Source organism: Lissotriton vulgaris, chromosome 10 (genome assembly GCF_964263255.1).
Source record: "Lissotriton vulgaris chromosome 10, aLisVul1.2, whole genome shotgun sequence".
NCBI classification, from domain to species: domain Eukaryota; kingdom Metazoa; phylum Chordata; class Amphibia; order Caudata; family Salamandridae; genus Lissotriton; species Lissotriton vulgaris.
Window position 1 is genome coordinate 1038233135 of NC_141698.1, and position 12933 is coordinate 1038246067.

General features: G+C 52.3%; 1 protein-coding gene across 4 annotated transcripts in view; it reads right to left on the reverse strand.

Annotated features, from left to right (window-relative positions):
• Positions 1-429: 429 nt before the first annotated feature.
• ANAPC13 (anaphase promoting complex subunit 13) overlaps positions 430-12933 on the reverse strand; it is a 35807-nt gene continuing 23303 nt past the window's right edge. For 2 of the 4 annotated variants that reach the window (XM_086940062.1, XM_086940063.1), the window contains exon 2: positions 430-814. In XM_086940062.1, coding sequence (XP_086796188.1) covers positions 568-792 — 225 coding nt within the window. In that variant the 5' untranslated portion in view covers positions 793-814 and the 3' untranslated portion in view covers positions 430-567. Of the gene's footprint in view, positions 820-12933 lie in introns of all 4 variants that reach the window. The other 2 variants (XM_086940064.1, XM_086940065.1) reach the window with 1 other exon arrangement.

A 12933-nucleotide genomic window follows, 5' to 3' on the forward strand; every position in this document is an offset into this window, starting at 1 on the left:
TCCTAGTGAATGATGATGTATAACTAGAAAGACATTGGCAGAACATACAGATTATAGGCAGGTCAGCCTCTCTCTGGCACCTTTGGCCTCCTCACTGAAAGACACATTTATATCTCTTGCTCTGTTATCTGCTCAGATAGCATCATTTCGACTGTGCATTGTGAGCTACCCCTTTATATAATTAAAGTATGAGGAAACTTTAATTAACATACATGCTGAAGACTAACCTCCATGAAGACCATCATTCGCATCATGTATATCTAGGGTTGTGGAACTCAACTACGTAAAACAAAGTCTGACTTGTATATTGAATCAGAAATCCAAGCATTCACACTAGAGTGAGAACACAACTCAATTCGGCAACTGCCACATGGTAGGTAACAAAAACTTATAATGAAAAAAAGATAAATGACAGAAAAAAGGCTAAAGTAGTCTTAACACTTTATCAAACTTGCCCCATCACATGAGACCATTTTATATTGGGTTTCTACCAATTTCTCCCAGTATCACAGGCTGATGCCACTAAGGTTGCAGTATTTACAGTAAAGACAAGCATGTGTGTTATCACTAGCTCCCTGCCGGTGGGATATTTTCGTGCAGGTACTGCAATGCTAGATCTGTCCACTTGGTCTCCTGTTCCTTGACAGACTCAGTGGTGCCATCACTGTCCTGTTCTGGCTCTGGCAGTTCATTCACCGGAATGGCAACATCCTCGTAGGGAAGTTTATCCTCCCGCCAAGCGTCATCGATCAGGTCCACAATCCTCCCATCTCGCAGCACCTCACTGTCCATAGTGCCAAGAAAAAATCAGGAGCTGCACTTAAAACAACAGAGCAAACTTTTAGAACATGGTCACTTACATACACGTAATCAATAATCAAAATAATTTTGACAACTCGGCAATTACACAAAGTGGTGCGGATAATAGGAAATCAGAGTGCAGAAATAACAGGTACAAGGAATGTACATTTTGGGACCACCGGGATAGTAAATCTGCACTCATATAAGTAATAGTCCTCACAAGCACAGATTCACGATTTTCGTCTATTCTCAAAACTCTGCCATTGTGCGGCTGGAAAGCTGCACAAATTTGGGCATTACAGGCAAACTCCTTAGTGAATCGCGATACGTTTAGTGGCTGTTGCGTCCACGAGTGTGGAAAGGCAGTCCGCTTAGCAAACAAACATTTTTTTGTCCATGGAGAAACCTTTTGCCCTCGGTCACCACAACATTTAGAAGCGTCCCCTTTACCTTCCCACCCAGTACATAAATTAATAACTCTACTTAATAATGGTGTCAGGCGAATAGAGAGTTAATAAAAAGCCTTGAGATTCCTAATCCTGTAATGATTCAAAACTGGCTTCAATCAACAAGATAGAGGCAATATTATAGAATCTAAAAAGTATGTTACTGAATCAAACATTTGTCAGAGGAAAGACACCATGTTAACAGCAGACACTGCCCTTTACTGAAACCAGATAAAGAAATATAGGTGTATTGTTTTTTATTTTTTTATTATTGTTTTTATTGAAAATAATAGACAATTACAACAAACAAGACCATCGTGCAACGGACATCTGCAATACAGTTTCGTCAAATCAGAGTTCCAGCAATTCAGAATCATGTAGGAGTATCACAATTGGGTTCATGGTGCCTCAGTGTCCTCATTTACTGAATCGGGTTCTGGCGGTGTGCAAATATCTCCTCGGTATGCATTCCAGGCATCCCATATCTTTCCCCATTTGCGGGGTCGCCCCCTGGCCACATACACAGCTCTCTCCCGAAACATACACCAGTCAAGGTCATCCATCCATTTCCGAACCCGGGGTGCTCGACCGGCCCGCCATAGTTGAGCGATGTTTCGCTTGGCAATCATACAGGCAAGTGTTACCCAAAGCCTGCCATGAATCGAAAGGTCGGAAGGCTCCCATACATTCAGCAGACAGCGGCGTGCCTCCAATGCAACCTGCACACCCCACACCTCGCTCATTTTCTCGTGAATCTTGGTCCAGTATTTGCGGATATCTGGGCACTCCCACAGTATGTGCATGAAGGTACCCAACATACCACAACCCCGTCGACAGTTTGCATCTGTGGCGAGCCCCATTCGGCACAAACCCGGGCCAGTGGTGTAGGACCGGTGGAGAATCTTAAGTTGGACCAACCCAAGTCTCATTGAGATCGCCACTTCGAGAGGAGGACACAGCCTCCACCCAATTCTCATCGTCCAAAATCAAACCATCCACCAGCCATTGCTCACGGACTCTCACCAGGGGATCTTCTGCATGGTTGACCAACTTTTTGTAAACCTCTGGTGGGGAGATACCCATCCAGGATTCGATCTTCCAGCGGGGAGGCCTCCGGCGGTGTCACATCGCGAGGGACAGTTGCCACTAGGACATGTTTAATTTGCAGATATCGGAATCGCTCACTCTCATTCAGATGGTGTCTGGCCTGCAATTCCTCGAAGGTCAATATCTCCTTCTTGCCCCATATTTCTTTATTCTGGGAGATACGATTAGGTCCCAACGATCGAAACCCTTCGACTTCCACAGGCTGCCCAGGGCTTCGGAGTTCCATAGTGGGGTGGCCATAGTTATCCTACCCTCCCATTAGAGAGCACGGTTGGCATCATGCGACGCCCGTGCCGAAGCCGACACGGGACCCATCAAAGGGAACCTACCTCGCTTGGCATACAGTATCCGGGTGTACTCGCCCCCTGGCAACTGGGCTCGATCCATTGCAAACCCGGGGTCGGCCGGGGAGCCATAGATCGCGTGATTGATGGGAGCCAGTTGGGAAGCCCAGTAGTATTTCCTGATGCTGGGTAGTCCAATCCCACCGTCATACCAGGGTAACATTAGTTTAGATAACGCAATCCGCGGCCTCCCGGCCCAAAGAAGCTGACGCTGTAGCGATTCTATTTCATTAAAATAAGAGGAAGGCACGGGATCAAAGAAATTCTGTAAAGCGTATAAGAACCGCAGTAGCGCCATCATTTTAAACAGAACCGCACGACCCAGTAGGGAGAGTGGCAGTTCCTTCCATTTTGCGATATCTCGGCGGAGTCTGGCCAAGGCAGGAACCAGGTTAGCATTAAAACGCTGTTTAGGGTCCCGGGAGATGTAGATACCAAGATAGCGAAAGCCCACCTGCTCCACCCTTACCGGGCAGGTTTCTGGCACTCTAGGGGGGTCGCCGCTCAACACAAATAGGACCGACTTCCTCCAATTGATGGCGAACCCCGAATATCTACTGTATATCGCCAAGATATCCATGAAGACAATGAGGGACTGTCGGGGGAGGTCAAATACATCAAGATATCGTCCGCGTATAACGAAATTTTGTCCTCCCACTCCGAAGTCCAGCGTAACCCTTTGATCGATCTATCCCAACGTACCCAGGCCGCAAGCGTCTCCAGAGCCAGAGCAAATAGTAATGGCGAGAGGGGACATCCTTGCCTTGTGCCCCTCCCAAGCTGAAAGTCACGGGACTTGTGGTTGCTGACCACTACCCGAGCCAGTGGCGCTGAATACAGGAGACAGATCCATCGTATGAATTCCGGGCCGAACCCGAATTTCTCCAACACCGCAAATAAATAAGACCATTCCACTCTGTCAAACGCCATAGTGGTGTCCAACGACAAAAGCGCTGCTGGCTCATGAATGCGAGCCGAACCTACCACCACCCCATGGAGTCTACCAAGATTAAGGGCGGTATTGCGGCGCGGCATAAAACCGGACTGATCCGGGTGTACCAGTGCAGTTCTAATTTTCACTAGCCGATTCGCGAGCAGTTTGGCCAGAATTTTAGGCTCCGCATTTAGGAGAGAGATTGGGCGATAGGAGGAGCATTCCAGACGCGGCTTACCATCCTTATATATAACAACAATGTTTGCTATACGCTGGTCATAGGGAAGCATGCCATTTTCCCTGCTCTCAAGATACATGGCCTTTATGAAAGGAGCAATGCGGTCAGCATGAAGTTTATAGAGTTCAACAGGAATACCATTTGGGCCCGAGGCTTTCCCGGAGCGTACCCCACAGATGGCCATCGCGACCTCGTCGTTTGTGATATCGGAATCCAGAAACTCTCGATCCTCGGCCGATAAAACAGGCATTCGGATATCCTGGATGACCTCCGCGTTCTCTTCCACCGTGTGCAGCCCCGCTGAGGTGTAAAACTCCTCATAATAACTGGCAAACTCGTCCACTATGAGCTGCGGATCCGCCGTGATCCCGGAGCCCGCAACCTGCAGCTCCGGGACCAGACGCAACCCCCAGTCTCCCCTCTCTAGCCACGCTATTAGTTTCCCCGCCTTATCTCCATTTTCGTAGATTCTGCTTTGTGTGTTAGCGTGTTGTTCCCTCGCCCCTTCTCGCGCTAGGTGTTTAAACTCGTCCCGAAGGAGACTGAGGCGATGTTCACCGCCCGGGTCCCCCGTGGTGGAGACCTCCTTTTCCGTTGCCAGTAGCTCCGCCTCGACCCTGTCAATTTCCGCCCTGCTCTTCTTCTTCTGCCCAGAGAATAAGGAGAGGGCCTCCCCCCCTGACCACTGTTTTGTAGGCCTCCCAGAGAGTGCAGTCAGATTCGACTGTCCCCGAGTTCTCGCTAAAGTAGCTATCTGTGACACGTACCAGCTCTTTTTTGGTGGCGGGATCTCTCAACCGCCAAGCACTAATTGGTGCAACCCTAGCAACATTGTCAGGTTCGACTTTCAACTGCAACCATATCGGAGAGTGATCAGACACTCCCCTGGCCAGATGTCGCACTTCCTGGACAAATGACGCCTGCGACGTAGCAACAGAAGATAGTCAATCCTAGAGAAAGAGTGGTGTGCCGCGGATGTGTGCGTGTATTCCAAGTCCACAGGGTGCCGAAGCCTCCATCCCATCCACCATGCCCGTACCAGTAACAAACTCCGACAACCACCTACTAGAGGGGGGTAACACACGGGAGGGGTATCTATCTAGTTCACCGTCCATGACTGCATTAAAATCTCCCCCAATCACCATGATGCCAATGGGTAACGACAAGAACATCCTACTCAGGTCACGAAAAGGGTCTGTCTGCAATGTGGGGGGTACATAAACTGAAAGGAACGTGATTGTTCTGCCCTCCCACAGCCCAGAGACACCGACATACCGGCCGCGATTATCAGACCAGGTAGCCCGTATGGTGAGCGGAAATAAATTCTTAACCAGTATCCCCACCCCTCTAGAGCCTGAGGTGTAACCGGCGTGGGTAACCAATTTATACCCACCTCTGTGTAGCGCCATACATCTCTTTCCCATGAGATGAGTCTCTTGGAGTAAGACTACATCTGGCAACCGGCGCCTGATCACCTGTCCAACCATTTCACGTTTGATCTTATCTCCCAGGCCGTTCACATTCCAACTGAGGACCGACACACCCAAACCCCGTCTAACTGACGCCATATTCGTCTCCGGAAAATTCTAAAGCATTACGCGACATCCATTGCAAGCATATTTCATAAACAAAACACAAATCAACGAACAAAAGTCCCCACAACCCAACCACCCAACCTGCACGCAACGTGTGCACATCCCCAAAGAGCAGTGTGCCTGTCGCCCCATAACTAACTACAATATCTAAACCTAGAAAACGGAGGAGGACCTTATAACAGACCACCATCCCACCCCATCCCAACCCACATACGAACACCCATCAGTGCCAATAAAAAAAAACCCAGAATATTAACAAAGTCAGCGGGGATTAAGAGATCTCCCCCATCAAACCAGCTCCCTTGCCACCCTGTTCAACTGCAACGACCAACACGAGATCATTGTTCCTCGTTGTCCATCGGGGTGTCTCCTTCAGTACCAGGCCCCTGGATACGGTCCAACCAGTCCGATGCCGCGTCTGGATGATCAAAAAACTAGGCTTTGCCGTCGCGTTCTATTCGAAGGCGGGCAGGGAACAACATAGAGTATTTGAGTTCCGAGGCCCGCAGCCTTCTTTTGACGTTTATGAAACCCTGCCTTTGTTTCTGAACTGCCTGGGTGAAGTCAGGGAAAAAAAGGTGGGACGCGTTTTCATAAGCCAGGGGACCAGTGGATCTCGCAGTCTGTAGAATAGTGTCTCTGTCCCGAAAGTTCAAAATGCGGACAATCATAGGGCGAGGGGGCGCCCCTGTCTTAGGGTGGCCGCCAGGTACTCTGTGGGCCATCTCCATGGTAAAAAAGTTGCTGAGACCCTTGGGTTTTAGATGGTTCAGGATGAGATCTTCCAAGAATAGATCTGAAGCCTGCCCCTCTGATCTCTCCGGTATGCCAAGGATACGGACGTTGTTGCGCCTCGCCCGTCCTTCATACTCGTCCAGCTTGCGAGCAAATTGGGTCAGAGACTCCTTCAACTCCCTCACCTCTCGCTGGAGGTCCGACACATCGTCCGTGAGACTCGATGTTTTAATCTCGAGCGATTTGACTTTTTACGAGGTTTTAGTCAGGCCCGCTCGGATTAGGCCCACCTTCATGTGGACAGTGTCCAACTTGGTGTCCATCTTACCAAGGGATGACTGAATCCCGGTGATCGCCGCCATCACATCTTTCAATGTCGGGTCTGCCCCAGACGGGCCATCATCATGGCTACTCACTTGCGTGCGTTACTCGTCCACCGGGGACCCTTTGGAGAAACTGTACTTTTCCAATCTATTGGACTGGACCGGTTTGGTGTTCCTCAGCGTTTTTGGAGGTAGCTTCTCGGGATCCCCCCTCGCCTCCATTTTCAGCTTCTGTGCGACCACCAACTCCGCCAGCCGGATAAACCCTTATTTCGCAAGGGCAATCGGCGCAGCCACAGGTTGTTCCGTAGTGGCGTAGGTGTGCAGAGTCAATAGGCTTGAGATGGGGGTCCGAGAGCCACTCAAGTGGGACGCGACTTCCACGGGACGGGTGTCACCGCACACTTTCGGTCCCTCTCGCTGTTGTTGTTGTTGAACTTCAAAGCGGGCAGTGCCACTCGCTGGGTCCCGGGGGCGCACCCAATAGGCCCCAAAAGTTCCAGACAATGAATTTAAGTCGGCCGAGCGCCCAAATCGTTCGGATTTTCGCCCAGTGGCTCAGGAGCGGGTCCCCCACCAGATGGTAGGGACGGGGCTCAGGATAGTGTGCCGGATGGCAAGTCAGGATGTGGTGGGGCCTGCCTCTGGCCCTGGACCCCGGAGTGGGCTGCCCCCCTCTGTCCCTGCCCGCAAGAAAACCCCAGCAGCTTACGAAGACTATGACTTTGTATAAGGCACTGCCCTGACATATACCCTGTTGGCAGTAACAGGGAGGGGCTACTGAATGGTGGGCCCTGCGCCGAGTTGTGCCTGTGGGAGCCCTGCATGACGCGATAACCACCTGCCTGATCGGTGGCTGCGCCGGATGATTGCCTCTGACCTGAGACGCGCCTCAGCTGCTGTGGACGGCGCCTGAGGTCACGGCCGGGCCTGGACACAGCGATAATGACACTTCTACGCTAGAGGGGAGGTGAAGCAGCTGCATCAGAGACGCCGCCTCTCCCCGAGGCCCTCCTGTGCTGCTGCGCCTCTGGGCCGACGCTGCTTGGTTCATCAGACGGGACGTTTCCTGCTTTTGGTGGTTGTCGCAGAGAGCACAGGCTCCTTCATCTGTCGCTCTGCCCGTGTCTGGGGGTGTAAAAACACGAACTGGCACCGGAGGCGCGCCACCGAGGGGGAAGATGGATAAGTTTCCGAAACCGACGGACGGCGACCACGTGGCGACGAAGCTTGACACCATGTTAGCCGCCATGGAATGGCTGGAAGAATCGCTCTAACTCACCTGTACCACTCTGGAGACCAAAATAGACAGCGTCGCCATTGACCTTACCCATCTCCTCGCAGACCATGAGAAACTGGCGGAACGCACGTCGTCTTTGGAAGGCACAATGGCGGATCTTGAACCCCGGGTCACCCAGACTGATAAGTAGGTACGATATCTCCTGAACAGGGTTGAATTTTTGGAAGATCGTGCGGAGGATGCGGAAGGGCGGGCACGAAGAAACCATATCAGAATTGTGGGTGTGCCGGAAAAATGGGAAGGAAAGGAACCTACGATACACGTGGAAGGCGGGTTGAGGACCCTGCTGCTAGAGGGCACTCTGTCGCCACACTTCGTGGTGGAGCGGGCTAAACCGAGTGCCGACGAGGCCTCTCCCCACGGGGTCGAATCCCAGACCGCTGCTCCTCCGGATCCTGAATTATCGTAATTGCGATTCCATTCTACGCGAAACCCGGAGGCTCAAGGATGTCCAAATCGACAACGCCAAGATAATGTTTTTCCCCCGACTACACAGTCCTGGTGCAGCGCCAGCGGCACTCCTTCCTCGCTGTGAAACAAAGGCTGCATCACCTTGGCCTTAAATATTCCCTTCTTTTCCCTGCCAGATTGAGGGTGGTGGCGCAGGACAAAACACATTTCTTCACCAGCTCAGAAGAGGTTGAGACCTGGCTGGATGGCGGCGTGGATACGGCACCCCGACGGATGCCGGGGCCCTCTGCGGCGCCACGCAGTCGTGGGCCGCGGCGATGCCGCAGGCATAAATCACCGGCGGCCCGCCAGTCGCAGGTGACAGTGGACCTTACCCCACCTACAGAACTTGTCCTCCTTGAGCAGTAGGATGCCCTCCTCAGAGTGGCGGAACTCAGTGGTTCCCCAACATCGGACCCTGCCCCGGACAACAGCTCCCGGGCCTTCCCCAGCGACGATGAGGCTATTTATGGGCTACCTGACTCCCAGATGTCCGTGGAGCCACCAGATGTCACGCCACAAACAGCGGACCTGATTGCTTGAGGAGCAACACCGAACCATGACGAAGAACCCCTGGTCTGAACTATCCTGGTCACGGTGGCTGCGTGTGCCCCGGCGGTGTCATGAGCCGGTGGGTGCCTGGGGCAGAGCCCCCATCTGGACACATGGCCAACGATGCGGGACGCAGGGAGTACTACCACCGGTACCAAATCATTGACATGACGCGAGGCTGGTGGCGACCCTCTACTGCCCCCGCTTGGTACGGTTCGGCCGTTGGCGACCTGGTCGCATGGGTGGCGACGGGGCCTGTCTGAACTGCCTGATTATGGTTTACCCTAATTAACATATGCACTGAGAGCCATGCACTGATCGCTCATCATGCTGCCTGTCTGACACTGCCTGCTTCACGAGGCCTGGGGAGGGGCGAAGCCTCCTTTGACGGCCATACTGTTGCGATACCGCAGCTATGCCTAGCATACAGCGACCCCCTGAACTGAAATGTTAATTAGCTCGATAGAGAGTTTGGACGGCGGCATTTTCAGCAGCTGACCTTTTGGTATTCTACATTGGTTTGGACTTTTGTGGTCTGTTATATTCTTTAATTTATGATTCTTTTGTTTTTCTGATAATTTATCCCTATTGTCAATGGAGGTGTCTTTAATGGTTTGCGGTGGGTGTGCTTGGGGGCTGCAGGGGCAGGATCTTGTTGCGGGGGTGGCGGGGGCTACTTAATGTTGAAAAATTACTACGATCAAAATATGCACCTGGAATATAAGAGGTATGCACACACCATCACGCAGGTATCAGATTTACTCCTACCGTAAACGTCATCATGTCCATATCGCGCTCCTATAGGAGACACATTTAAACAGGGCGGAAACGCAAACGTTACGCCGTAGATGGCGCAGGCAACTCTTCCTATGCCTGAGGGGCGTTGTTATGGGTGAGGCCCGGGACTCCTTTCACTGCAACACACTCTCACACGAACCCAGAGGGCAGGTATGTAGTTGTTCAAGGCAGATTGGATGGGCAGCCGGTGGTTTTGGCTTCCTTATACACCCCTAACACGGACCAAGGGGGTTTCCTCACACAGCTCTCCGTGAACCTGGCGCTTTGGCACGGTGTCCCATGGGTGCTGGGAGGCGATTATAACTGCATCCTGGATGCCACACTAGACCGCTCTTTCCAGCCCCACGCCGGCACACCAGCGCATGGAGCCATGAAAGCACTCACCACCTGGGCAGCGCAATGGGACCTGCATGATGGTTGGCGCTCTCGCAACCCCAAAGTTAGGGTATATTCCTATTACTCGGGCGCTCACACATTACACATACGGTTAGATGGATATTTGGTGTCCAGTGAACTTCTCCCCCTTGTCACAGATTCATACTACATGGGCCGCACCCATTCCGATCACAATCCACACATACTAGAAATAGCATGGGAGCGCCCGCATCCACCCATTCCCACCTGGAGTTTACAACCAGCTTTGCTTCTTGACACTCCCTTTCGTGACTCTCTTTCAGCACAAACAGCACAATACTTCAAGGACAACACTGGCACAGCGTCCTCCCCCCAAGTCGAGTGGGACACCTTTAAAGTTGTAGTCAGGGGACACTGCCTGGGCACACAGGCGAACCTGCAGAAACAGCTAGAGGGGGAAGTGACACAAATTGAAATTGACCTGCTCCAAAAGGAACAGGAGGCGGCGGAGGGCGATGATGGATCTCTACACTCGGCACGCACAGAGCACACACGCTTACTGGAACTGCTATGTCACATTAATTATGCGGCCCACTCGGCGCGTACGCATCATCTCGGTGACAAACCTGGGAATTGTTGGTCTGGCTGATGAAACAGGAAGATCGCACTGCGCCTGTGACCGCGATATGCACTGGCCAGGGCGAGATGGTGTACACACAGGCCTTCGTAGATCTCTATCGGGTTCTATATCGCTTCCCATTGCGGGTCCCAGAGACAGACATCACCAACTATCTCTCGGACATACAGCTGCCGAGATTAACCGCTGCGCAGCAGGGCGACTTGGGTGCACCGCTCACATCTGACGAGCTACGCACGGCCATTTTTGCCCTATCTAATGGCAAGTCTCCCGGCCAGGACGGGCTGCCTGCCAAATTTTTCAAGCTATGCTCGGATATTTTGATCCCAGAGCTGCTGAGGATGTACGCGGCAGCCGCTGAGGACTCCTCTCTCCCCCCCACGCTGAACGAGGCCACTCACATCTCCCTCGTGAAACCTGGCAGAGACGGCACGTGCTTATGCTCGTACCAACCGCTGGCCTTGTTGAACACCGATTACAAGATACTTGCCTCTACTTTGGCTCAGCGTCTGGCCCCTCTGGTCCCAACCCTTGTGCAACACGACCAGAATGGTTTTGTGGCTACATGAAGTACCTCCTACAACACCCGCAGACTATTTAAAGTGCAACCTTATGCCACGCAACAATGGCCTTGATCGGGGTGCCTCGTATTGGACCTCGAGAAGGCCTTCGACTCCGTGGAGTGTCCCTATCTTAGGGCAACGCTGGAGAAATACGAACTCGTGACGACTATATTGATATGGTTGGATTATTATACCAGAAACTTACAGTTCGAGTATGCACTGGTAGACTGCTATCTGAAGCCATCCAGGTTGGGAGGGGAACAAGACAGGGTTGCCACCTGTCCCCGTTACTCTTCTCGCTAGCCATGGAGCCTCTCGCAGCACTATTGAGAGGGCAGGGCGAGGAATGGGGAATCCCACTGGTGGATGGCTGACATGCGGTCTCATTGTATGCCAATGATTTGCTCCTATACATCAAGGACCTGACCTGCCTGCCACCATCCCTGTCTGACACTTTTCGAACCTTTAAGGCCATATCGGGACTCAAATTCAACTGGGCCAAATCTGGAATGTACTCCTTTAGCCCAATTGCGCAGGAATGCGACATCCACATCAATGACGGGAGACTCGCCTGGTACCCCACCACATTCCGGTATCTTGGAATACACATCTACAGAACCCTGCCCGACGTATTGGAGGGAAACCTAATGCGAGCTATTTCCTCACTACGAGCACAGATGGCCTTTTGGAAGACTCTCCCACTTAATGTGCCCAGTCGTGTAACACTGACGAAGTGATAGTCCTACCGAGGCTATTATATTATTATGCCAATATCCCAGTGTATGTTCCAACTCGGGTGTTTCGAGACCTGGAAACCTCGATCCGGAACCTTATTTGGAACACCGGGAGACCTCGCGTAGCGTTGGCGAAGCTTTATGCGCCCGCAGATGCGGGAGGCCTTGTAGTTCCCAATCTGGAACTTTATTATCTGGCAGCGCGGACGGAACCTATGTGACCCTGCCACAGACGCCACTATCTGGACACATACGCAGATCCATACGCTGTTTCACCCCCAGACCAAGACACCCTGCCCGTCGCAGCTGCACCTTGCAGTGGCACGCAGGGGTTTTCAGCGTAGCTTGAAACACACTCGAGAGGTGAAACCATATGCCCCGGCGCTCCCACTGTTGGGGGCTCCTTGGGACGGTGGAGTGGTGACGGAGGCCATGTTGAAGCCGTGGGTATAGGCCGGAGTGGACACGATAGGCGACCTGTACGCGGACGGCGCCCTGCTTCCCTTCGAGGCTTTAGTCAGAGACGCAGGCCTTCCGGCTGGGCAGTTTCTCCTTCATGCATCCATTACATATGCTTTCGCAGGACTGGGGGGATATAACTGATGAGCTGCAGACGCACCACTTTTTACAATATCTGCATGTCATGGGTAATGGCTCCCACGTGGTCCATTGGCTAGCGCAGGCTCTCCTGATGCACACACAATGCTCCACCCAACGGTTGCGAGACACATGGGCGGCGAGAGGGGCATGGACGGATAAAGAATGGGCAATGGTACTGGCCAGCCCCGTTAATGTTCCACGCAACTCCTGTTTCAAGATCATACAATTCTATATAGTACACCGAGCATACCTATCGCCAGACATGATCAACAGATACTTCTCGGTCACCACTACTGCATGTCCGAGATGCTCTTTGTTAGACGCAGGCCTCTTACATATGCTCTGGGTCTGTCCCAATATACAGGGGTATTGGAGCATGGTGACAACCATGCTGAAACAGAGCGCCGGCGAAGACCTTTCGC